At 28.5% G+C, this 25,945-nt stretch overlaps 1 protein-coding gene across 1 annotated transcript in view; it reads left to right on the plus strand.

Annotated features, from left to right (window-relative positions):
- Positions 1 to 25,945, plus strand: part of LOC113371623 (calcium-activated potassium channel slowpoke) — a gene marked incomplete at its 3' end in the record, with an annotated part of 174,769 nt that overhangs the window by 101,604 nt on the left and 47,220 nt on the right. Inside the window, 6 exon segments of the mRNA XM_026612267.1 lie at positions 2,768 to 2,859; positions 18,634 to 18,744; positions 19,640 to 19,745; positions 20,661 to 20,813; positions 21,634 to 21,789; positions 25,149 to 25,261. Of these exon segments, the coding sequence (XP_026468052.1) occupies positions 2,768 to 2,859; positions 18,634 to 18,744; positions 19,640 to 19,745; positions 20,661 to 20,813; positions 21,634 to 21,789; positions 25,149 to 25,261 (731 nt within the window).

Below are 25,945 nucleotides of genomic sequence, written 5' to 3' on the forward strand. Positions count from 1 at the left end.
AATTAAGAAATGATTTTGAAAAATATACTAAAATAATTAATTATGATTTTTATATAAATATATATAAATATTTTTACAGATATACTTAAGAGAGTAACTGATTACTTATCGTATTAATCCTATCCTTTAAAAATGAAAGAAATCCAAATATGTTTAATGTTGTGTATAAATAATTTGTTAGTTATGTGTTGACAGATTAGTTTGTCCTAATATCAAATATATTATCTACTGCTGGACAAATTAGTCTCATATTTTATACAGAAACATCGTATACTATTACGATTATACAATTTTTGATTAGACATTATGTCTAATTTTGCTAGAGCTATATATGCTTTTTTTAATTGCACCCTTTCTGCACCTTTTACGTTAAATAAATGTTAGTACAAATTCATGTATTTATTTAATCCGAATTAGGAGGAGATAAATGCGTGAACATATGGTATATTTTCACCTATATGTATGAACCTATTATTTTAGATATGAATTTTGTCTTTTTTCAATGCTATACATCTTATAAAACTCATATATAATTTAAAACAAAAAATATATAAAAAAGCATGACTTTATTGTGTGTACCTAATCACTACCCATAGATTAAACATCCCTAATAAATGTGACCGTAAATTTAATCAGTTTATTATTTTTAGCCATAAACTAATAAAAATATTTGTGCATGCTGCCTGCATATAATATACAACAGGCAGTTTGTGTAGATTAGTAAATTGGTTTTAAGGTTCAAATAGCGATAAAATATATCGATTTAGCATAAAAGACCACATAATTTTATAATTATCAAATATTGAAAATTTGGGAATGAATGATTTGCGATATGTATGCTCATATAAATATTCAGATATCGGTTGCATAAACAGCTGCAATCATAACCAGAGAATGTTTTTGTAATATACGATGCTTGCAAATGAATCGAGATAGAAGTATATTTAATGGTCAACATAAATAGTCCTTTGTTTCAACAACACTAAATTAACCACTCAATAAAACACAAATAATTGTGAACGCATTTTTATATAGGGAAGCTGTGGCTTGTAACAGACTTTTTTTTTAATTAACATTTTATTTATCCTGAAATCCAATGATTATTTTTTTTCGAAATAAAGATGCATAGTTGCTGCAACTATTCCTGTACTAAATCAAGTAAAAAATTATCCACAAACTTTGTGCAATTAATCAATTTTTAGAAAATTGTGGTATTACAACAACTTACCTAATGCTTTGGGGCTAATTGTAAAATCTACCGGAACAAGTAGTAACGGCAAAAAAGCGACTATAGTGCTTCTGATAATTCATTCTCTACTTTGAGAAAATTGACTTGTTGTGAAAATAAAAATGTAATGTCTTCTGTTGGAGAGCATTTTCCATAAATATTTATCATTATCAAGTTTACATTGGTTTTGCTAATTAAGAAGGTTTAATTAAAAACCAAAATTCAACACATCACTAATATTTTTATTATACATCAAGATTTTAGTTACACTTTCTTGTTTTATATAAAATATCAGAGAACATCTAGTTTATATTGGAGCTAATTCGCTCCACCTGTAATATAAATTTTTGTATTTAAAATTTTTAAATATAAATTAACGTGAACCACAAATAATTTTATAATACAAACTAGTGGGATGCATGACTACGTGCCTTAAGGCAAGTTGCTGGAACTTCCCGTACCGTAATGACACAAAAATTTACACAAAATGTGTACGCGTTTTTAAAATCTCTATAAAATATCTGATAATTTGATGTACATATGTCCAATAAATATTTTTGACCGCCAAATGACATTTTTTTAACTTATTTTTATTGAGAGTCCATAACCGCTGGACCCGCCTTCCCAAATATTTGATCTTGAATGTTGTTGATCTTGTCAATACAAGTAAAATGTTTTTTGAATTATTAAAATCGGACGCTTCGTTCTCTTAAAAACCCGTATTTTCGGAACGACAAGACCTGCCTTTACCAAAAACTAATTAGCACGTCTCCTTATCAATACGAATCGAATGTTGTTTGAATTATTCAAATCGGTTGATCGGTGTTCCCGAAATCGTTGACGAAAATTTGTACCACACACATACATACACACACATATGTCCATTTTTTCTAAGGTTTGCCAAAATGTTCAAAAACCTTTGAAATTTAAAGATATATAAAAAATTTTATTTTCGATTTTTTTGCGATTACTATAACTTACCCTATGGGAAGTTAATAAAATTTGCAATGTGTTCTGCAACACATTTTACTTGTGCTAACATCTTACAAACTTTTTATTTTATTCATTCTTCTTCACTTGAATCTGTATACATTTTTTGTATGGTAGCCCCAAGGTTTTGTTTCAACTAACTCCAATCATTGATAAATTTGAAACACAATAAGATATATAAAATTTAAAATAAATAGTTCTGTTTATTGCGTCGTCTTGCGAGACAGTAGCTTTGACAAAATTATGCAGGACGATTTGCTTTTCCAATTGAGCCAAAAATTATTTTAATACCATTAACAATCCTATTGAAAAACGCCTGTTACTAGTTACCTCTGTTACAGATAGACCCTAGCTTCCATATATATAGGCAAAGTTCTCGATTGTTCAAGATAAAATGTTGATCTTTTTGAATGTCAACTTGATTTGCTATATATTATGAATTCTTATACTATAATTTTTGAATAATTAATTATGATAATTAAAAATTTTGTGGTGTACCGATGCTAAATCGTTGCAAAACGCTCGCGCGTTTCGCCAATTGTGTTCCAGGCGATGTTCGCCAGTAGTATACCGGAGATAATAGAGCTAGTAGGCAGTAGGTCCAAGTACGGCGGCGAACTGAAGAGAGAGCACGGCAAAAGGTACCGCGTGCCAAAAACATCAAACAAATATTATATTTATTGGGTATTAATTAAGAACGATCGCTAATATTCGCGCAATACTTAATGGTTCGACAATTTGGATTTTGAGTGGCTTCAGATAACTATAACTTGTTTCTCAATGTGATAAAAAGATTTTTTTTATTTATTGTTTTATTGACTTTGTATGCGAGTATATTAGTCATTTACAATATACTTGTCTCTTAAATTTCTTACTATGAGTACATAATATCCACTCAGGTGGTTTTACACTACTTATAATTTTATTTTATTGTATTTAACATAAGTATTTACAGCACAATATATTCTTATATCAGTCAACAATATTATAAAATTAGTTGGAAGCAGTGCCGGCAAAAAAAAGCTATATACAGAAAATGATTTGATAAGTGAATTTTATAATTTATAATTCAACTAATTTTTATTAAACTTTCCTATTATTGTAATAAACTTACATATATATGCACAAAATGGGTTTTGTAATGATCTTTGTTTCTTTGCTTTTCGAACGAAAATGGAACAAACATTAAAACCGGTTTTTGAACCAATTTTTCAATATTAGCGTTTCGATAAAAAAATATTAGCACAACACAACTGGTTGGAAGGGTGATTTTTTGCCTTATCTCCCCCCATAGTTTTTGTCTCCCCTGTTCCCATCTTTTACACTCCACGAATCCAAAGAACCACATTCGCACTACCTTTAGTAATAAGGGAAAATAATCGAATATCGTAAATGAGAGGTTTTAATCGCTTTGATGTTCAAATTAATCAATATTTTAGAAGTGATTAATAGTCGTTATCATATCATAACACTAAAATAAGCTAGCCATTCCTATATGCAGCTGTTCATTTTTGTAAACTATATTTTATTGAAAATCAAACATCTCGTCGGGGTGTAGTTTGCCCATTAGATGCCCAAGAAGTAAAAGCTGATTGCCAAAAACAATTTTTATGTTTATTGTTCAAATGTGACAGAAGAGAAACATTTCGTAAATTGTTTCACGTTCAGTAAAAATAACATTCGAAGAAAACACTGAGCATTGTAACATGTATGTTTTTGAATAAAATATTTCTGAAAAATCACTACTTTATTCAATACGTGATTTTTATTCCAAATTAAATCTTCTGACTTTTTATATTATATTCTGATTAATTGACTTCTTTTTTATGACACAAAATGAATAAATGTTTTTTAATGATTTAAAATTATTATTATGACGTACAATTGTTAAATTATCGAAATTTTAATGATCTAGTCAACAATATTTCATCTTGGTATTTTGATGTAGTATATAAATTTGTTTTGTTAAATAAAACTTTTTTTGTTCAAATCGATATAGAGAAAATTAAAAAAAATAATACTGAAACTATTTTCATTTTATTTTTTGTTTCACATATGCTCCACAACAAATTTTTTCTTATAATCTTGTTCAAGTTGTTTCAATTTTGTTACATATCGCGTAACAAAAAATATTTACTTCTGCCTCACACATTTGATATAACAGTAATTTAGTTCATGTTAATTAATCGTAATGTGAGATTTATTACATTTTTGTACATATTGAAATGTTATGAGTTGTTGTTGTAGGGTTGATTGGATTGGGTTGGGTTCCAAATGTAGATTGATCCACTCTCCAAGGGGTGCTAGATCAGTCCAACCTTGTTCTGGTGTCGTGGGCAGAGCTTAGAGTTTATAATAGAAAATAACAACACTGGTATGAGTCTCCTCAGAACCGTGAGCACTTTATATTGGTATAGGCTGAAAGATGTCTTTACACAAGTAGAATACAAACACTGAATCTAATTTCGACTATAACTTTATTTAATCTTTAATAACTTCACATCACAAACTAGCATAGATTCGTGCTAAGACATACTCTCAGACATTATGGCTAGACTTTTGACTAAGACATCACTGGCTAGTACAAATAATTCTGACTCTATATATTATACATTGTACGTGTCAATTCTAGGAATGGCGTCTTCCGCGTTCATGTAAAGATCTTGGACTTCGATCAACATTGAACAATGAATTCATATTTTGATCAAAAGCACGTATGATCGTGTTATTACAGAACACGCCACCCCTAAAGAATATTGTTAGTCCTCTAACAATTGAAAGAAAAAAAAAAAAAACAAAGAAATTACAATTTATTTGGGATTCCTCCCCTCTAAAGCAATTTATCGTCCTCGATAAATGAAAAATAGTAATCTATGGTACAATTGATTATAGCAAAAGAGAGAAAAATTTGAAAATTTGCAAAATATGAAAAAGTAAAAGTATAAAATTTTGTAGTATGTCTGCAATATAGTAATTAGATAACAATTCTGATGATAATATGAATAAAAAAAATTAACATAAAAAAAATCTAATATTGTTGTAATACTTTGCTGCATATTGTGATTTTTAATAGTTCATTAAAATTATTTTGATTTAGTTTCAACAGCTTGTTTAATTTCAAAAGTAGGATTTTGATAATACAGCAAAATATTATAAACAATAATTAGTTACATTGTTCGGAAATTCTTATTGGATACAGTATGCAACCTAATGCCATATGAATTCGCATAGTTGCATAACTTGTGTGACTGCTTTAAAATGATTAGTAGACAAACGAAGTTGTGACCTAATTGATTTATATATATCAATAAAACTTCTAAAAATTTCTGTGATAAAATTAATTATTTGATCCATTATCACTATCATTAATTGGTTTATTTGCATAAGAATATTAACAAGGTGCAAGTTCTCTTTTTTTCACAAATTTAATATTATCATAAATTGTTGAATTTTGTATGCTAATTTATTTATTTGATTCGAATTTAAAATATGATCAAAATACTCTGTCAGATTCAGTTCAATATTTTTAATAGGATGTTTAAAAATCGCGCGATTATTTCTAACTGAAGCTGTAGGAGAATCTTGTATCAATCTTCGAAGATTAAAAAAAAAATAGATTGCACACTTGTTGCCATTCTTATGCATTACATCTAGATAGAAATGGAAGATAATGATGATTCGTCTTGTAATCTAATAATTTTGTGTTGTCACATACTTCTACATTAATACATTTCTATTTTTATTTTGAACATTCTAAATATACAATATAAAAATATTAAATTGAAATTATCATGTTTAGAATGTCAATATTAATAAAAAATGAGGGGCCATTCAATTTCAGAATAATTGATACAAATATATTATTATATATATTTTTTCTATATTTTGTTTCCATTTGAATTATTGATACTACTCATCAAAATTACTTTTGTTATAGGTGAATAAATAATTAAAGCTTTGAACGCTCGAAATTCATAATTAGTTATTATCAAAAAAAAATAAAAATGCAACTATAAAAACATTAATATGTCAAATGAAATAAATAGATTACAATAAAATTATTCAAAATCAAAATTAAAATATTAAATTAATGAAATTTTAATTGAATAAAATATGTCGCCAATTAATACTTAAAAAATTAAATAATAGTAAAATAAAATTTTGTAAAATACATCAAGATTCATAAATTAACAAAGTTAAGACATCATAAGCAAATGTGTATTGCGTGCCTTGTCAAGGTTTGAATCCGAATGTTACGTGATATTTCTTTACTCAAATTTCAAAATAGAAATATGATAGAGCTTGTTATGCTATTTACGCAAATAATAGAAAACAAATTTACTCAATCGCTTACAAATTTTCAAAATAAAATTTATTATATTTGTAGAGAAAATTTAGGAAATATTTTTCGTTCAATATAGCACCAACGAATTGAATTGAATTTAAAATGAAATCATTTAGTATCAATAATTCAAACATGGACTTTTTCTGTTTTCCTATTTTTTTTTCAATTTATAATTCTGTTCTATGGGGATAGTTACATTGCTATTATTGACATTAATTTAAATTTATTCCCTTCATTTCTGTAACATTTTGTGGTATGGGCAGTTGATTAAGTTTAATTATTATTGAAATTTGCGTTTTCAAGTTCAATTATTTTCACACCAAACTTCAAAGTTCTTTTTAATGCAATATTCAAGATTAAAATTTCATTCTTATGTAATATTTTTAAAATTATTTCTAAATTCAACATTTAAATTAAATTCAACATTTGGAAATTATTCTCATGCAAGATTTAATCGATAAAATCAACGAGCGTGTTTTGGTCCTAAAATGAAAATAACGAAATAAATTTATTTGAAAGATTTTATTGACTCGTTCCCGCGGATTCATGAGTCTTATAAGTCATCAAAATTACGTCAAATATATTTAAGATCTCGCGGTTTTCACTAACCTTACGAGTCTCCATTCGGGTTTTTCCTACCCTTATTAATTATTTATTTGTCAGATACCTATTGTTTCTTTTGAACAATTTAATATTAGGCTATCTGAAATGAAGGATTGGCACTATCGCCTGAAAAGTGGCACAATGGCTACACTAAATCCTTTAGGCATTTCGCCTTACTGGCATTTAAAGCCACATTAAAAATCGCGACGTAATGAAAAGATCAACAGATGTAAATTTACTCTTGATAGGATACTCAAAGTCATTAACTAGAGTCACTAACTTTTCAATATTACTTTCTGAGTCTTTTATATTATTACTTGACTTTGTTACTTATCTTTACAATTATTTTACTTTGAAATATTTCTGTTATGAAATTCGGACCTGGCAATGCTCGTAATTGTTTTTGTTAAAAATGCTTAGTTAACAATATTTACTTGAACTTAACCTTGATGGTTACGTGAAGTCAACAAAATAATAGTGGTGTGAACAATAATCGAACTGCCCCCCTAGTAGAAATGAATCGTGGCGCAATATTGTACTTTTTATGGGCTCTATATTGTTTACCAATATTGCTATAATATTATTCTGTTAACATTTTCCCATATAAATCCAATATTAAAACCAATAAAGGCCCCATATAAAACCAATATTGATAAACAATATTAAAATCCCATTCAAAACCAATATAAGCTCAATATTGAGAACCAATATAAGATTAATATAAATAAACAATATTTACCCTATATAAAAAACCAATATAAGCTCAATATAAATAAACAATATTTACCCCAAATTCATAATTATTATTTAACCCACATTTAAAAATATTATTAAATTAATATAGAAAAACAGTATTTAACTCATTGATAATAAAAGTTTATTTATTCTAAATGAATACATACATTTTTAAATAGTTTTTGTATTGAATCTTAATAATTTTATTAAAAATTTACACATTATTTTATGATAACAAGATACAAAACAATCAAAATATTTTCAGTCATTATAATAATTTAGAGGATTTTAATGATAAATCATAATCATAATTTTTGTTAATCCTATCGCCGTAATTGTACAAAGACCAAGCCATTCAAACAATTTGCAGACTTAATTATTATTTCGATGTTTTATTTTATTTTCACACATGTTTTAACATTTTCTTGAATTCGATCATGATTACACCTGAAATAAGATAAAATTTATTAATATTTTATAGCAATATTTTCGAAATATATTCATTTTATAAACTCATAAATTCAATTACTTAGCTTTTAGCAAAAAAAACATTTCAGGCATTATTTTGCAGTAAATATAATTGTAGTTTATCTAAAACTCATATTTTCTAGAACTCTATCACAGTCAAATCTGAAATAATTAAAAATACAGTAAATAGAAAATTTTAACATTAATTTAAAACAGCACAATTATAGTTTTAAATTAAAACAAAAAAACTATTGTTGGAAATACGAATACCAAATATTCAAAAGCGATAATAAGTTATTGAAAAGTCTTCATTTAATAAGTTTGTTAATATTTTTATTACCTTTTACCAAATCCATTCTTGCTATGTGATAGTTTTTATATTACAGCTGATTTTACATCCATTTCAATTTAGTCAATCTAGAATATATAAAATACATCATTGTTTTCTAAATATGTATGTTGATTTATATAAGTAATAAATATACTTACGTGCTTTAAATATAAAACTCAAAATTATGTTATTTAACCGCTTAATTTTAATTATAAACTGTTCACAAAATAAGTTTTTAGCAAATTATTACATATTTGATATCATAGATCATTTTATTATTCACTAAATATTCACTCAAAATTCACGAACTAAGACTTACTATATTTTATGAATATTTTTTAATATTATAGTAAATTCTAAATTCAACAAGAATTGCTAAACGCACTGCGTAACAAATTTCAGTCTACTGAAAATTACGAAACTCTGCTTGGCTTGCGCTTTGTTTGATGGTGTAGGTGTAGCATTGTTAATCAAAGGGCGGTTTTTATGTTTTTGTATTTTATGTTACGAAGTATACGCTCATTAATTTGTCGTTATTAGTTTATTCAGTGTAGTAGTCATTAAAAAAAACTTTATATATAACAAAGTTTATATATAACTCTTTTTTCATTCATTTCAATATGAGATAGTTAGTAAATTACATAATCTGTGAAACGTTAGTTAGAAAATGTTCAAAACGAAATTAATAAAAACGCCATTAATTATTATTATATCAAATATGTTTATATTTATAAAATTTTAAATATTTAGATTTATTATTGATTTTTTATCTGAATTATATAAAATAAATTTTATCTTCACAAAACAAAATTAATATTTCACTTATTTTATTCTACGTTTTGGGCTTATGGATTCTTTTCTTCTTCAAGAACTAACCAACAAACTTTTTTTATAATCACACTCTTTTCTATGTACACAATAATAAATTTAAAAAAATCTTCGTTTGAATTTAAGTTAATTTTTTAATTAAACTTTTACTCTTAAATAACATTAATATAAATAATAAACTAGTATAGTAATATAAATAATAATTGCTATCAAGAAGATGTAAGAATACGTATGTAATTAAAACAAAAGTGCAATGACATAATATTTGTTCATAAAATACGTATAAAATAATTTTGGCCACAACTGACACAGTCAGGTAGAATATTTCGTCGTAGGACAAAGGACACGCATAGAAGAAATGACTCGCATCGTACACGAAGTGAGATAGTCTTATACAAACATCGGTTATATGAAAGAAAGAAGAGACACTCTTGAGTAGTTTCTCAAAAACAGATGTTCGTACATATATATGGTATGGTCATACATACATGTATATATGATGCAATTTCAGAAATTTTTATTCTATGAATAAATATAAAACGTCTAAATTTATAAACATAAATCGATATATTACTAGCAGATATAACAGATCTAAATAATATTAATACATACCAAACCAGGGTAAAACAAATTTAAGCAAATCATGTGACTAATCACAAAATTTTTTTATTTAACTTTTATTTTATTCGAAGTTTTGAATTTTCTTCATCAAACATTTTGTTTACATTTTTTTCTCGGTTACTCACATTATTTAAATTTAATATATGCAAAAGTATCAGAATATATATATATATATTATATATATATATATATTCTGATACTTTTGCACTATTATAATCTTGTATAATTTTGTTTTTGTTTTGTTTATTGAATGATGGCCATACTTACAATATCGTTAAATAATATAGTTAATAAATAAATACAGTATAGTTAAATTATTTATTGCTTTTTTAACTTCCCGTAGGGTAGTTATAGTAATGAGACGAAAATCAAAAATGAAATTTTTTGCATATCTTCACGTTTAATAATGGATGTAATTAATTTAGCTATTAATTGATTAATTCTGATCAAAAATATGTAGAGTTAAGAGTCACCATAGATGTTTTTGGCGCTAATTGATGATTTAAAATTGATTATTTTCTTGACCAATGTAAATGTTACTTATTTCCCAATGTAAATGTTCGATAATAAAGAAAAAATAAATGTGAATATAATATTTACAATTTATATTGAATTCATATAAAATTTATATCAAACTATTAATTACGATCGAGCTGATCGAGCTATGTATTACTAAGATATTATCAAAGAGTTAAATTCTGTTTTCTATATGAATTAAATAATATTTTTAAATATGGGTTAAAATAATAATTTTGAATTTGGGGTAAATATTGTTTATTTATATTAATCTTATATTGGTTTTCAATATAATTTCAGAAAAAAAATGTATCACCCCCACATTTAAAATTCATATTGAATTTATAACAAATATGTATCAAACTATTAATTCCAATCGAGCATATGACTTTTTAAAAACTTTAATCATGATTTTGGTGCTAATTAATTATTTAAAGTTGATTTTTTTCGTAACCCTTATAAAGACCACATATTTTCCAAGTTCGATAATACTGAAGAAACGAATCGTGGTTGCCCAGAAAAAAAGCATAACCCCCACATTTAAAATTTATATTGAATTTATAAGAAAAATGTATCAAACTTGTAATTGCGATCGAGCATATGACTTTTTAAAAGCTTCAATCATGATTTTGGTGCTAATTAATTATCTAAAGTTAATTTTTTTCGTAACCTTTATAAAGACCACATATTTCCCAAGTTCGATAATACTGAAGAAATGAATCATGGTTGCCCAGAAAAAAATGCATAACCCCCACATTTAAAATTTATATTGAATTTATAAGAAAAATGTATCAAACTTGTAATTGCGATCGAGGATATGACTTTTTAAAAGCTTTAATCATTACTTTGGTGCTAATTAATTATCTAAAATTAATTTTTTTCGTGACCTTTATAAATACCACATATTTCCCAAGTTCGATAATACTAAAGAAACGAATCGTGGTTGCCCAGAAAAAAAATGCATAACCCCCACATTTAAAATTTATATTGAATTTATAAGAAAAATGTATCAAACTTGTAATTGCGATCGAGGATATGACTTTTTAAAAGCTTTAATCATTACTTTGGTGCTAATTAATTATCTAAAATTAATTTTTTTCGTGACCTTTATAAAGACCACATATTTCCCAAGTTCGATAATACTGAAGAAACGAATCGTGGTTGCCCAGAAAAAAAATGCATAACCCCCACATTTAAAATTTATATTGAATTTATAAGAAAAATGTATCAAACTTGTAATTGCGATCAAGGATATGACTTTTTAAAAGCTTTAATCATGACTTTGGTGCTAATTAATTATCTAAAATTAATTTTTTCGTGGCCTTTATAAAGACCACATATTTCCCAAGTTCGATAATACTGAAGCAACGAATCGTGGTTGCCCAGAAAAAAAATGCATAACCCCCACATTTAAAATTTATATTGAATTTATAAGAAAAATGTATCAAACTTGTAATTGCGATCGAGGATATGACTTTTTAAAAGCTTTAATCATGACTTTGGTGCTAATTAATTATCTAAAATTAATTTTTTTCGTGACCTTTATAAAGACCACATATTTCCCAAGTTCGATAATACTGAAGAAACGAATCGTGGTTGCCCAGAAAAAAAATGCATAACCCCCACATTTAAAATTTATATTGAATTTATAAGAAAATGTATCAAACTAGCAATTGCGATCGAGCATATGACTTTTTAAAAGCTTTAATCATGATTTTGTGCTAATTAATTATCTAAAGTTAATTTTTTTCGTGACCCTTATAAATACCATATATTTCCCAAGTTCGATAATACTGAAGAAATGAATCTTGGTCGGCCACAAAAAACTTGGATTTCGCCCACATTTAAAAATTATGTATAATTCGTGTAAATATAAAATTAGAGGCGTAAATCAGATGGGAAACATGTTTATTATTTGTAATAAACCATATAAAACACTTTTCCGATGAATTTTCCAAATTTTCCATAATTTTGAAAACAAATATTGTCCGGTACATTTAAAGACAAGATTCGAATATTGCGCCACGATATTTTACCCCTCTAGCCACGATACATTTCTACTAGGGCCGCTGTTACAAAAATGTTACCCAAGTACAACCAAAAATCCTAATACTTAAAAATATTCAATTTGACAAAATATTATTATTTATATTTTAATTGACAAACAAAATCTTAATAAAAAAAATAAAAAAAATTGAAGACTATGATGTTCTGGTCTGGATGTGTAGTTTTGCCAAAAGAAGGATTGGTTTTTCTTACTTGGGGAGTGAGCCTTAATCGAGAAGTCTGCGTCGATTTGGGGAGAGTATGTCCTTGTCCCTCTGCGTAGAGTCGCCTTTCTCACGGTGTTATGTGGTATGCCGCCACCTTTAATGCCTCTGATACTTCGTGCCAGTCCTGATCCTGCTGGTTTTCAGCTGTTGCTGCAGCGCCGGATGCAAAATTTCTGCTACTCAGCTTCTTGCTCGACACTCACAGCACATTCAACACTGCACTTCACCACGAGGTAAAACCACCGCTTGACACCATGAAATGATATGAGTTGTTGTTGTAGGGTTGATTGGATTGGGTTGGGTTCCAAATGTAGATTGATCCACTCTCCAAGGGGTGCTAGATCAGTCCAACCTTGTTCTGGTGTCGTGGGCAGAGCTTAGAGTTTATAATAGAAAATAACAACACTGGTATGAGTCTCCTCAGAACCGTGAGCACTTTATATTGGTATAGGCTGAAAGATGTCTTTACACAAGTAGAATACAAACACTGAATCTAATTTCGACTATAACTTTATTTAATCTTTAATAACTTCACATCACAAACTAGCATAGATTCGTGCTAAGACATACTCTCAGACATTATGGCTAGACTTTTGACTAAGACATCACTGGCTAGTACAAATAATTCTGACTCTATATATTATACATTGTACGTGTCAATTCTAGGAATGGCGTCTTCCGCGTTCATGTAAAATCTTGGACTTCGATCAACATTGAACAATGAATTCATATTTTGATCAAAAGCACGTATGATCGTGTTATTACAGAACAATATATGGGCACTTTTCTGCAGCAAAGATATGATGATATAAATTAATATGGAATGGATTAAATAATAAATTGTATGATTTTTTCAAAATCATTTGGTTTTAAGATTGAGAAACAAATTATATTTATCAAAGTTTTAATCACTAAAATCCAGAGTATTTTCGTGTTATAAATCATTGTTTTATCAATCAATACTATCGTTTGGGGAAACAGTTGTAATATAAAATTGAATATTACCGTAAACTATGAACTCGATTGATAAAACAATAATATTTTTTATAAGTAAAAGAGCTAACTTCTATTCTGATGTCTCTATCGCCTATTTGATGTTCGTCGTTTATGTATTCTGTTTCTACTCATGCATATTTGCAATTATTGTTGGCAAAATAATGACGGTATTATAATATAATTGCGAAAAAAATATTTTATTTAACATAATAAAAAATACATTTTTTCACAATTATATTAATGTCACGTCATTACTAAAATTGAAAATTAATTTTGTCTGCAATATTGCATATGTGTATGCGTTCTATTTTAGCTCTGTATCTTATGTGGTCTATATTGAATTAAAGAATAAAATATAACTAGACTTTTACGATGCATGAAAGTTAATAAAAAAATAGTAATATCTATACCATAAATCTATGCAATTGATTATTGTGCTTTCATTTGCCATAAAAATGAAAAGTATTAAACTAATATATACTAAACAACTTTTTATTAACTTTTCTGCATTGTATTTTGAATTAGAAGATGCATGAATATGTATAAAATTAACAACTAGTTTAATTTTAGCATTATTTAAATTAACCCATAATAAATGCTGTAGCCTGCTATCGTTAGTTTATAGGATGCACTAACTGTTAGAAAATTTTGCACTGATAACACCATTTGTTTATTAGTTCGTTTTAACTGCATAAGCACCAATCGAATATGAATCATTAAAACCTACAGAAATCGGGTTAGATCAACTTCAAATGCCAAGATTTATTATTGATTTTTACTTAATATCACTATTAAGTATTATATAAAACGGTTGACCAACCTGATTTTTGTAGAATTTTTCTTTTGAAAAGGTTTATCGACTCAAAACCTGTAACTACGTACCTCATTAACCATTTATACGTCGGCATCGTTTAAGACAAAAAATCGTGGCGCAATTTCCAAAAGTACACACAGCCGTGACAAGACCCAGTTGTGTAGATGGAATTATTACATCATTAAAAAATTATTAATTATTATTTGTTGTTTATAATTTTCATGCTGATAATATCTATAAATTTTCTTAAATATTAATGATGGACATATTTTTCATCATCAATCATTCATGAAAGCCAGACAATATAATTTATCCTAAATTTGTAATAAATAATGAAAATAATTGATTTAAAGTAATTTTAAAAAGTATTTATTAGATAGTTTTACTGAAGTAATATGTTAGTATAAACATTAGAACTTTTTTGTAGAAATTGGCTAGTCTAATTTAAAAAAGCTTTGCCATGCTTTTTCTAACGTATTTAACAAGAACTACATTAATTAATATTGTAGCAATAGTTTGATTTTATGAAACTACAGTTAATTATTATGATATTCAATTAAATAATATTTCTTAATCTTACACCATACCCAAATTCGTCAGCACTGCCTAAAAATTAACTGATCCTGCACTCCTTATGGTCTCATTCCTTCGTATCCTTACCTATAGTAATAAGATAATTAAGAGAGAATGTAATTTGCTTCTATTACATAGGGTTTTAGTGATGAGAAAGCAAACCTAATTATATTTGGAATCGTATTTCAAAGATTAATAAATACATCTCCACATTGTGCTGTTTTCTCGTCACCAAAACTTCGAAAATTTATCGTACCTTTTGGAATGTTGAATATGTTATATTCGGCGTTGAGATATAATTAGTTGATGAAATTAATAAAATTATTATCAGACATAATGCGAGCATTGTTAGCCGGGGAAGGGGTGCGCGCCAGCTCATTGACTCGGGGCGGAGCGCATATTCTTGTAATGCAATAATATACCTTGTTATGTTCTAAGCTGCCACAATCATTTGTAGTCTATCATCTGTACCGTTTAGTGGGCTGCGCGCCCCCGTTCCCCGCCCTCACAAACAAATCCATTGAAAGCCAAAAGTCAGAATTATTTCGCACTCGCCATTCAGTTACCATATTCCGCTAAAAAACCGCGTCGTCACATTATCAGGCCGTATTCGCCAGCTGGATTCCAGAGATCACCGAACTGGCGGCCCAGCGCAACAAGTACGGTGGCAAATACAGCAAGGACGTGCGCAGAAGGTTCGGTTACCTGATACTCGATCCTCGTGCACCCGAAAATTAATTGCTAAACTCTCTGTACAGTTGAAAACCAGTCACCGCTAATATTCTCACGTTTTGATTCGCCTGCATAGTGTACATTTTTTCCTTTTGTTCATTTTGGTTTGTTTGATTTTTATCTTGAATGTAAACCGGCTACAGTCGCATGCATTTTTCAGTAGATTTCGCGCACGCTGTATCGCCTGATAACAAAACCATCGAAATTCACTGCGCTCTATAAGTTTTGATTTAATTATAAGTATGCCAAATCATAATCGCTATTAAACGCACACAGCCAAACAACTAACATGCCGGTCTACTAAGCAAATAGCAAAGCAATAGTAGTGTTAAGCTGAAGTTTATGTTAATTAGTTCTAGTAGTTCGTTAGAGTAATAAACAGATGTAGAACGCGCGCTTCGCCCCGAGAGCCACACAGCAGGGCCCGAGCTCCGCCCCGCCCCCACGCGCCCCACTCATTCAACCCCACGATATAGTTTAATGGCAAGAGTTGAATAACAACCTTGCACAAAAATCGTAAGATCAAAATTATATTTATAAATAATTTACAATATTGTGGACCAATGACATATAACGGATGCTTTTGTCAACACATGTGTGTATTGTTTGTCCATTTTGTCGGCGTCTAGGCTATATTCGCTAGTTGTATCCCAGAGATTATTGACTTGATCGGAACTAGGCCGAAGTACGGCGGCACGCTGAAGAACGAGCGAGGACGCAGGTGAGATGTTATAAGAAAAGTCAAGTGCAAGTGTCGTGATCGTTGAAGTGCCGCCTGGGAAAGCGGGGGCGCGTCTCTTCACTATTCTATACTTTTGTTTCGAGCACTTTTTCAAATATTGTCACGCCAACCATAGCTCACCCTCTTTCCCAGGCCGCAACCAGTCACCCTATATCCCGCACGATCGCCATCGCCATATGCACTTATCACATCTCCTTCCAAATTTATCCGTGATGTAGAATTTTCAATATCCTCATTTCCTCATTAGATATAGTTGCTTGGGATGTGTCCTAAATATATTTTTTTCGATGTGCGCACACTATTCGATGCTTTATTTATATTGAACATAATTTATTTGTGATATGTATTGTAATTATTTTGATTGGTTTTGTAATGTAATTTTATTAGAAATAAATTTTGCGTAAAGTGTATTTACAAAAATATTAGCGTTAAATGCAACACTATTGAATCACAAAGCAATGATTATGTTTATAATTCACCAATACAATGTATACTTACCTACCCCAGTTTTACCCAGTGTTGCCTTGTGATCGGATGAACGTGTAGCATTTGGACGTGACACACGACACATTCCAAGGCGTTCCTAGTGTATTGTTATATTATCCTACGTAATAAATACGTGTATTGTAATATTATCCCATGTAATAGTAAACGTGATTGTGAATGTTGTGTGCGTATTTGTGTGTTGATATTTCTCTTATTAGGTCGAGTCTCTCTCTTCTCTATATAATATATTATTATACATACATTATATATATAATCTAGCCGTTATATAAGTACGTGTTATGTGTCGCCCCGGCCCCAATCTCCATCGCATGTTCCGATCACTATTATAATAGTAGATTTACATTTATTTCGATCCTTTCCCGAAAAAATCCTGTCAATGACATTGTTTTTCCACCTAGCTAGATCGGGCCAGGCTGTGTGTACTTAGGGTCCCATTTAATATGAAAACTATATATACATCAAATATGTGCCCTATGCCCACGGGCGAGCGCGTCACGTAGCGACGCTGACACCAATTCTTATTTATCCTATATTTATTTCTTTTTATTTTATATCGATTCTTTTTTTTTCTATCTCACCAGTTCTTTTTTTAGCCAATCTGTTCGTCTGAGGTGTACTGGTAGCACAAGTGAGTCGTAGACTTTAAAATAGAATTTATAATTTTTATTTGAATTTTATTTTATTTTTATGTTCGAAATCAACCACACATATCATACATTGTTTATCAGTTGACCGTAGTTGGTCTGCTTTTTTATGATAGCTTATCAAAGTTTTCTTCAATATAATGTGTTTACAATTTTGCTTTTTCATCTTTATTAATTTAAAAGTATAGAAATTGACACATATTTTTCATCTTAGACTTTAGCCCACATATTTAGAATTTGCAATACCAGCCTCTAGGAGACTCACAGCTCGGTGCATGCGAACCGAATAGCTAGTGCATCAATTTTTAATAGATATTTTCAAAACATTGTATACTGTAGAAACTCTACACGACCTTTTACGATTATTCAGATTCTATTTGAAATAAATACGAACATTTTGCTATTAAAACGCCAAATATAGACCTTTAAAATAGAAACAATACAGATAGCAGGCTACAATATAATTTTTGAATAATCGAGCATACACAAGAAACAAATGCATGTTTGTTAGTATTGATTGTTGGTGTTGGTTTTTGTAAAAATTTAACTGTCATATCATATGTTGCATTTTATGAAAATATTTTTTAGATATGACAGAGAAGTTTTGATTTTTATATTTGGCATTATGTGTTTCATAAATAAATAAATCAATAAAAACAAAATAATAATTAATTTAACCAAATGTAGGCATATTGTTGTTTGCGGCCACATCACATATGAGTCTGTATCACATTTTCTGAAAGATTTCCTACACGAAGATAGAGAGGATGTTGATGTTGAAGTAGTTTTCCTACACAGGTAAGCTATTATTACATAATCAAATATAATAATCAATTTTAGGTAATATTTATATATAAATTTCGACAGTTTCAAACAAACCATTAAATTTTTGGACGTATTCTATTTTTATGATATGGCAGTATAGGTTACGAATTCTTAATTAGTGTATATAAATTTTACTTGAATTATATCATTAGAAAAGAGCCTGATCTAGAGTTGGAAGGTCTCCTGAAACGACACTACACTACTGTGGAGTTTTTTCAGGGAACGATGATGAACGCAGTGGACTTAGAAAGAGTTAAGGTACAAAACCAGGAGCTGCCACTGGAATGTCTTGTAGAATATTCATAAAAAAATTACGTATATTGCCTTGCAAACAATTACTAGAAATTGTAGACTGCCGATAATCGTTACTAGTCATTTTCATGCTTTTTGGTATCTTTAAATTTTGAGCACGTCATACGCAGGGTTTATTAGGATGGTATCTCAACAAGTGAATTAAGAGAATATGTCGCACGTTTAATATCTAATTTTTTATTACATCTATTTTCTTTTTGTGAGTTATTATAAGTCTTTTAAAAGTATGTTTTTGCAAATGCTGCATAAAATGACTCACGAAAGAAATTATTTAGAAAAAACTTGTATTTGCGTTGCATGCGTTTATATTTCTAATGTTATAATGTATTTTTATTAGAACAAACAGCGAGTGTATGTATGGTTATTTCAATAGTCAAATTATGTAAAATTAAGTAAAATTAAAATCACAGAACTCGCTAGTTGTTTCTCATCAAATACGTGGTGCAGATATAAGGTATCCTGAGCTGTGGCCAAGTCAACATCATTCATTCATAAGTGAAATTTGTTATTTTATTTCAATAGATGTTTTTTGAGTTGTTTTTTATGTGACCGTTAGGAAACCTCCAGATCTGGAACTAGAAGGCTTATTTAAGAGGCACTTTACAACTGTAGAGTTCTTCCAGGGAACCATAATGAACCCCATAGACTTGCAAAGGGTGAAGGTTAGTACTATTACAACAACTCCAAATTATTTATGTCTAAATTCAATTAACATGTTAACTGTTTTAACTACCCTAGTTTCTGTCAATCACAAATTCATTTCGATGTAAAGTAAAAATTAATGTTTTTTCATAAAATTCTGTGAAATATCATTTCAACTTGATACTTCTCGGTTTGACTAAAAGTACCACAAAACTATCTGAACGCTTTCCACATTGTGGAATTTTTATGTTGAACATTTATCAAATGGTATAAATTTGTTCAGGAGTATAATAGATTTTTCAAATCCACGCTTAATTTGTATATGTTAACTTAACTTGCACTAAGTTGTTTCGAATTAACCAGTACAAAACCAGAGATAGATTAGCCTTCAAATTCATTGGTAAGTCCCTGAATAAATTAGTGCTCCATTTTTTTCATTTTAAATTTAGTAGTGATTGCTAATAGATGATATTGAAGTTATTTCATCCGTTGTCACAATTTGTGTAAATGGCTGTTCACTGATAACTCAAAATCAATTAGATTTCAATTATATTAAAGTCACATGCACGACATCATAATTAGTTATTTATAGCAACTTAGTTACTAGTGCATATGTTTATTAGCATGATAGTATATGTAATAATTATATATTATATTTTTAATGAATTAAAATAAAATGTTGACGCACTCATAAATATAACTTAATCCATAATATGTATTATCGAAGGAATTTAAGTACGATTTGAATAATTTTATTTTTTTATATATTACATATCTACTATATTATTCATAACTTTCAAAACTTCAAGTATACTATAGCAAATAGAACATCAGTATCATTAATCTTTTCTGTATCATTAGGAAGTTCAATTTAATATCAAATATGTATTAAAAGATTTTAACAGAAATGTTATTTATATCAAATGAATAAATAGGTGCATGAAGCTGATGCTTGTCTTGTGCTCGCCAATAAATATTGCCAAGATCCGGATGCTGAAGACGCCGCCAATATTATGAGAGTAATTTCGATAAAAAATTATAGCGATGATATTCGAGTCATTATACAACTGATGCAATATCACAATAAGGTAATTATACTCTAATGGAATTTAATAAAATGTAATAATTTATGTTTTTTAATTTATAATTAAAACTAATATTAATATATATTGAATAATAATAACGAACTTGCTCTTAATTGTTCATATATAGATTCATTACAAAATAAATAACTATAATTTATATTGTGAATAAAAACAAAATTTTTATTTTATCATTATGTGTGTGTGTGTGTGCGGATACAAATTTTCGTCGACGATTTTGAGAACACCAATCAACAGAATTGAATAATTAAAAAAACATTCGATTTGTATGATAAGGAGACGTGCTGATTAGTTTTTGGCAAAGGCAGGTTTAGCCGTTTCGAAGATACGGAGCTAAAAAGTGCCAAAAACAGTAACTCAGTTTTTAAGAGAACGGCGTGTCCGATTTTAATAATTCAAAAAACATTTTACTTGTATTTACAAGATGAAGAATTAATTAAATTTTTAAGAAAGCGGGTCTGGCGGTTATAGAGTTCTATTAAAAAAATAAAATAAGCCATTTGGCGGTCAAAAATGATAATTAGACGTATGCACATTAAATTATCAGATATTTTATAGAGATTTTAATAATGTGTTCACATTTTATGTTAATTTTTTGGGGTTTCGTACTAAGATTTTTAATTTTTAATAGTATATCGTTCCAACAAATGTCCTCGACATTTTCGACAGTATGGTCATTAGTTTCATACCTTGAGTTTTTAATTACGGTACGGGAAGTTCCAGCAATTTGCCTTAAGGCACGATGCCACGCATCACACTAGTTTTTATATATTTTTATAAATAATTATCTGTATACTATTTGCAGGCGTACTTATTAAATATTCCATCATGGGATTGGAAACAAGGTGACGATGTGATCTGCTTAGCCGAGTTAAAATTGGGTTTCATAGCTCAAAGTTGCCTGGCACCAGGATTCTCTACTATGATGGCCAATTTGTTTGCGATGAGAAGTTTTAAAACGGTGAGTTTCAAACACCAGGCTCTATTTTACTACTTAATTACTATTAGAACTCTACCATGAAACAAATATATAAAATTGTGATTTACACTAATCGACAGTAATGTGTTTAAGCTTATTTTATTTACACAAATTTGAACTTAATTAATTTCAAAGTAAATTATTTTCCAATTCATATTTTTTTATGTATTAATTATAGATGTGCATTTGCACGATGCTAAGTTTTCATATTCCATATGTCTTTTTTTAAATATTTTTAACTAACATACATTTTAGATTAATTTCCCATAATAGAAAATGTGCAAAATTTTTTAAACAGCATAATATTTGATCAGCATAAATTAATTTCAGCAAAATTCTTAATATACTACATATACATGTTTCATTATTTAGGAATAATGTCTTTTTAATAAGTTCATTAATAAAATAGCCCATTTTATTTGAAGCTTGCAATAATCAGTCAGAAATATTGTTACTTCATATTACATTCAGGTGTTATTATTACTAAATATGAATATATACATATATCATATATAATTAACATTTATATAAATAATATAATGAATCATTGTAGTTCTTAACAGGCTGAGTTATGTCTATTTTTTAGAATTAGATCTGATTTTATGCTCTCGGAAAATCGTTGCAAAAAAAGCTAATTTAATAAAAATATTTTTTATGTTTGAATGTATATAGCAGAAGATTCTGATTATAAGAATTTTTGGGCTCACTCAAAATATCCTCCGAACTGTTCGTGGAGAGTAATGTAAACAATGATTCATAATACTTCAACATTTTTTTAGTCACCAAATGTAAAATCTCCAATTGTATGTTTATAAAACTAAGGACTTCCGTCAAGGTTTGTTTGCGCCGTGATGTTTTTATAGAAACAGTACTACTCGGATACTGCTATTACGATTTCTTCTTAGTTTTGCATGAGTTGACATTATATATAGAATAGGGCAGGGCTTAAAGATCTCGCGGGTAAAAAGGTCCACTAGAATTTCTAACAGTAATATTTGAAAGTAGAGGCAGAAAATACCCAACCAACTTGATTTTTAATCCACGACATGTCTTTTCTTTCGTTGTTAGTTCTTTTGGTTGTGAGCACTGTTCTTTAGTTTACGAGACCTTATTATAACTTTCAGGTATAAGTTATTTAAATGTTTTATAAGATGCATTGGTATACTTAAGTTAAATTCAATAGTTTTTTATATAACCTTCAGAATAGCTTACTTGTTACTTGGATGATGTAAAAAGAACCAATTGAGCCTTTACACTTGCTACGTTGTAAACAATAATATATAGTAAATTCAGATAAAAAAAGTAAATTTACGAAAGATCTATTAAATCTATAAATAGTTATATCAAACTTTCTGGTGAATATTTCTACAAAATACCAAATCAAGAATACAATGTTATCTCTAAAAAATGTACCCATGAAATTCATATTTTGCATTGGTTGAATCATGTAGTTATTCTTTCGTGAAATTCCTTCAAAATTAAAAATAAAATGTTGAATCCGTTTTTCCCTCCTGGCTATCCCATTTCACACCGCCTATTGGGTAAAGAGGCACAAATAGTTAATGTTAGGAAAACAGTTTAAAATAATTTTCTTTAATTACCAATTAGCTTGGAATTTTATTGAACATACAAGATATTTGTTTGTTTGATACACGTTATGTGTTGTGATGTATAGTTCATTAGGTTTAGGCAGTATAATTACTTAGTTAGTCAAATAGGACCTTTGTGCCCGCCCTACCCTATATATCAAACAAAATACGATTGAAACTAAAATATAATTTGAAAGTATATCTCGAAATATAGCGGTTATTTATCCTATTATATTCAACACCGCCCTGAGACAGCTTGGTATTAAGCAGTTGTGGCATCCGCTTTGACTTGAAATTATAGATGACAATATGTTTGCAATAAAAAAGTCCTTCTCCGGTATTGCATTTGAATATAAAGTCATCAGTATTAAAGTTTTTAATGATAAATTGATCAATTCAATGTAGGACAACCATTGAGTTGCCACATACAAAGTCACCTCGTAATAGGATTCATTAAGTTCTGAGTGTAAACTGTTTATTTTTTATTATTTTGTTCAGTGCCGATAATATTTGTATTAATAACAAAACTTTAATTAGAATGATAAAAATCAATTATATGTATATACATATTTTATATATATATATATATATATATATATATATATATTTTTGAATAGTCTTGAATTTGATGTTGATATATATGTTTAATTTGAGTTTAATATTCGGGCGTAACATTTTTATTGATGTTACGCCCGAATATTAAACTCAAATTAAACATATATATATATATATATATATATATATATATATATATATATATATATATATATATATATGTGTGTGTGTGTGGTGTGTATTTAGAGCCGGTCAATTAGGCACATATGATTTTTGGATACAGGGGATCAAAATAAGATACTTTGCTGAAGAAACCATACCTCTATAATGAATTCTGATGTCCCGTGCGTTGATCAAATTTTGAAAAACCTCTCAGGAGGGAGGATCATACATTTGGACGCGATTGGGGCACACTAAATGGGTCAAAATGGAAGTTTTCAAATTTTAACCCTTATTTTTGAGTCAGTGCACGGGACATCAGAATTCATTTTATAGGTATGGTTTCTTCGGCAAATTATCTTATTTTGATCCCTAGTATCCGAAAATCATATGTGCTTAAGCGACTTTTTTTGACCCATACAAATCGACTCGCTCTAATATATATATATATATATATATATATATATATATATACATATTGAAATGAATAAAACAGCTAATGCGTCGTATTAAAAAAAGATTAAAATAAAAAAAATATTATTTTATTAGGCGTTTCGACACTTAATATGTGTCATCATTCAGTAATCAAACCAGGAAAATCACAAATTATATAAAATTTATTGAACACTAAACTTGTGTAAATGAGTGTCATAACTAATATAATTAATAAAAGAAAAATTGAAGGAGCACATATTGCCCTCCTATATTGTATGATGTTTCAATCGCTGTTCATAATTTTTTTTTGTGGTTCTTCTGGTTTGATTACTGAATGATGACACACATTAAGTGTCGAAACGTCTAATCGAATAAAAAAATTGTCTATTTTAATCTTTTTTTAATTCGATGGGATGCAAAATACTTCAAATACGTATCAACGTCGACAAAACTATCATCATCTATATATACATACATAATGTAAAAATTAAAGATCAACTTTCATTTACTTTTATAACTTTTATAAATCATTTAAAATGGGCTACTTTCTCATCGTTTTACCCGGCCGATATTCGGCCTGCTGTGTGTTTTACCTGTTTGCAGTCGCCGGATATGCAGATCTGGACGAACGACTACCTGCGCGGCACCGGCATGGAAATGTACACTGAGACCCTAAGTCCCACATTCATTGGCATGCCTTTCGCGCAGGCCACAGAGTAAGTCCCCCCTCAAACACGCCACAGTTTAAAACGACAAATTATTATTCATGTTTATACGCTAATCAAAGAAATTTAACGTGTAGTTAGATATATAACATAGGTAAAGTTTACTAGGTCTTAAAAGTTCTTATCTTAATCAATGCACACGTAATAATTTAATATTCGAGATCTTACTTTCAAAAAACAGTAGCTTTAGAAACAGAATAAAGAACGTCATCCAATATTATGAGCTTTCAATGGTATTTAGAAGTATATAAGTGGCACTTAAAAGTTTTTTAAATTTTTGTATTCTTTACAATAGAGTTAGATGTGATTGAATTAAATATTTCGTAGTCTATTTTTTTGATAAAAATGATCTATACCCATAAAAACATTCGCGTTTTGTAGTAGCAAACTTAAGTTAAATGTTACTTAAATGATTACCATACGTAATCATACAATTTCATGAAACTTACAAAAGAGCTTTGATTTGATATAACTATTTGTACCTAATTATATAATCTACTTAATCGGTTGCTTATATCCATATTTTTTCGCATTTTTTTCAGATATACGAAAATTTAATTATATAAATATTAGGCTTGGCAACTAAGTAAGTGCGGCTTTTACTCTTAGGTGGTTCAATTGAATTTTTAGGTTTGCTAACAGAGTCCAAATGTAATATACATTTTATTATTAGAT

The sequence above is a fragment of the Ctenocephalides felis genome, unplaced genomic scaffold (assembly GCF_003426905.1).
Source record: "Ctenocephalides felis isolate EL2017-DRISC unplaced genomic scaffold, ASM342690v1 CF-g0.4_SCAFFOLD_01492, whole genome shotgun sequence".
Classification (NCBI taxonomy): domain Eukaryota; kingdom Metazoa; phylum Arthropoda; class Insecta; order Siphonaptera; family Pulicidae; genus Ctenocephalides; species Ctenocephalides felis.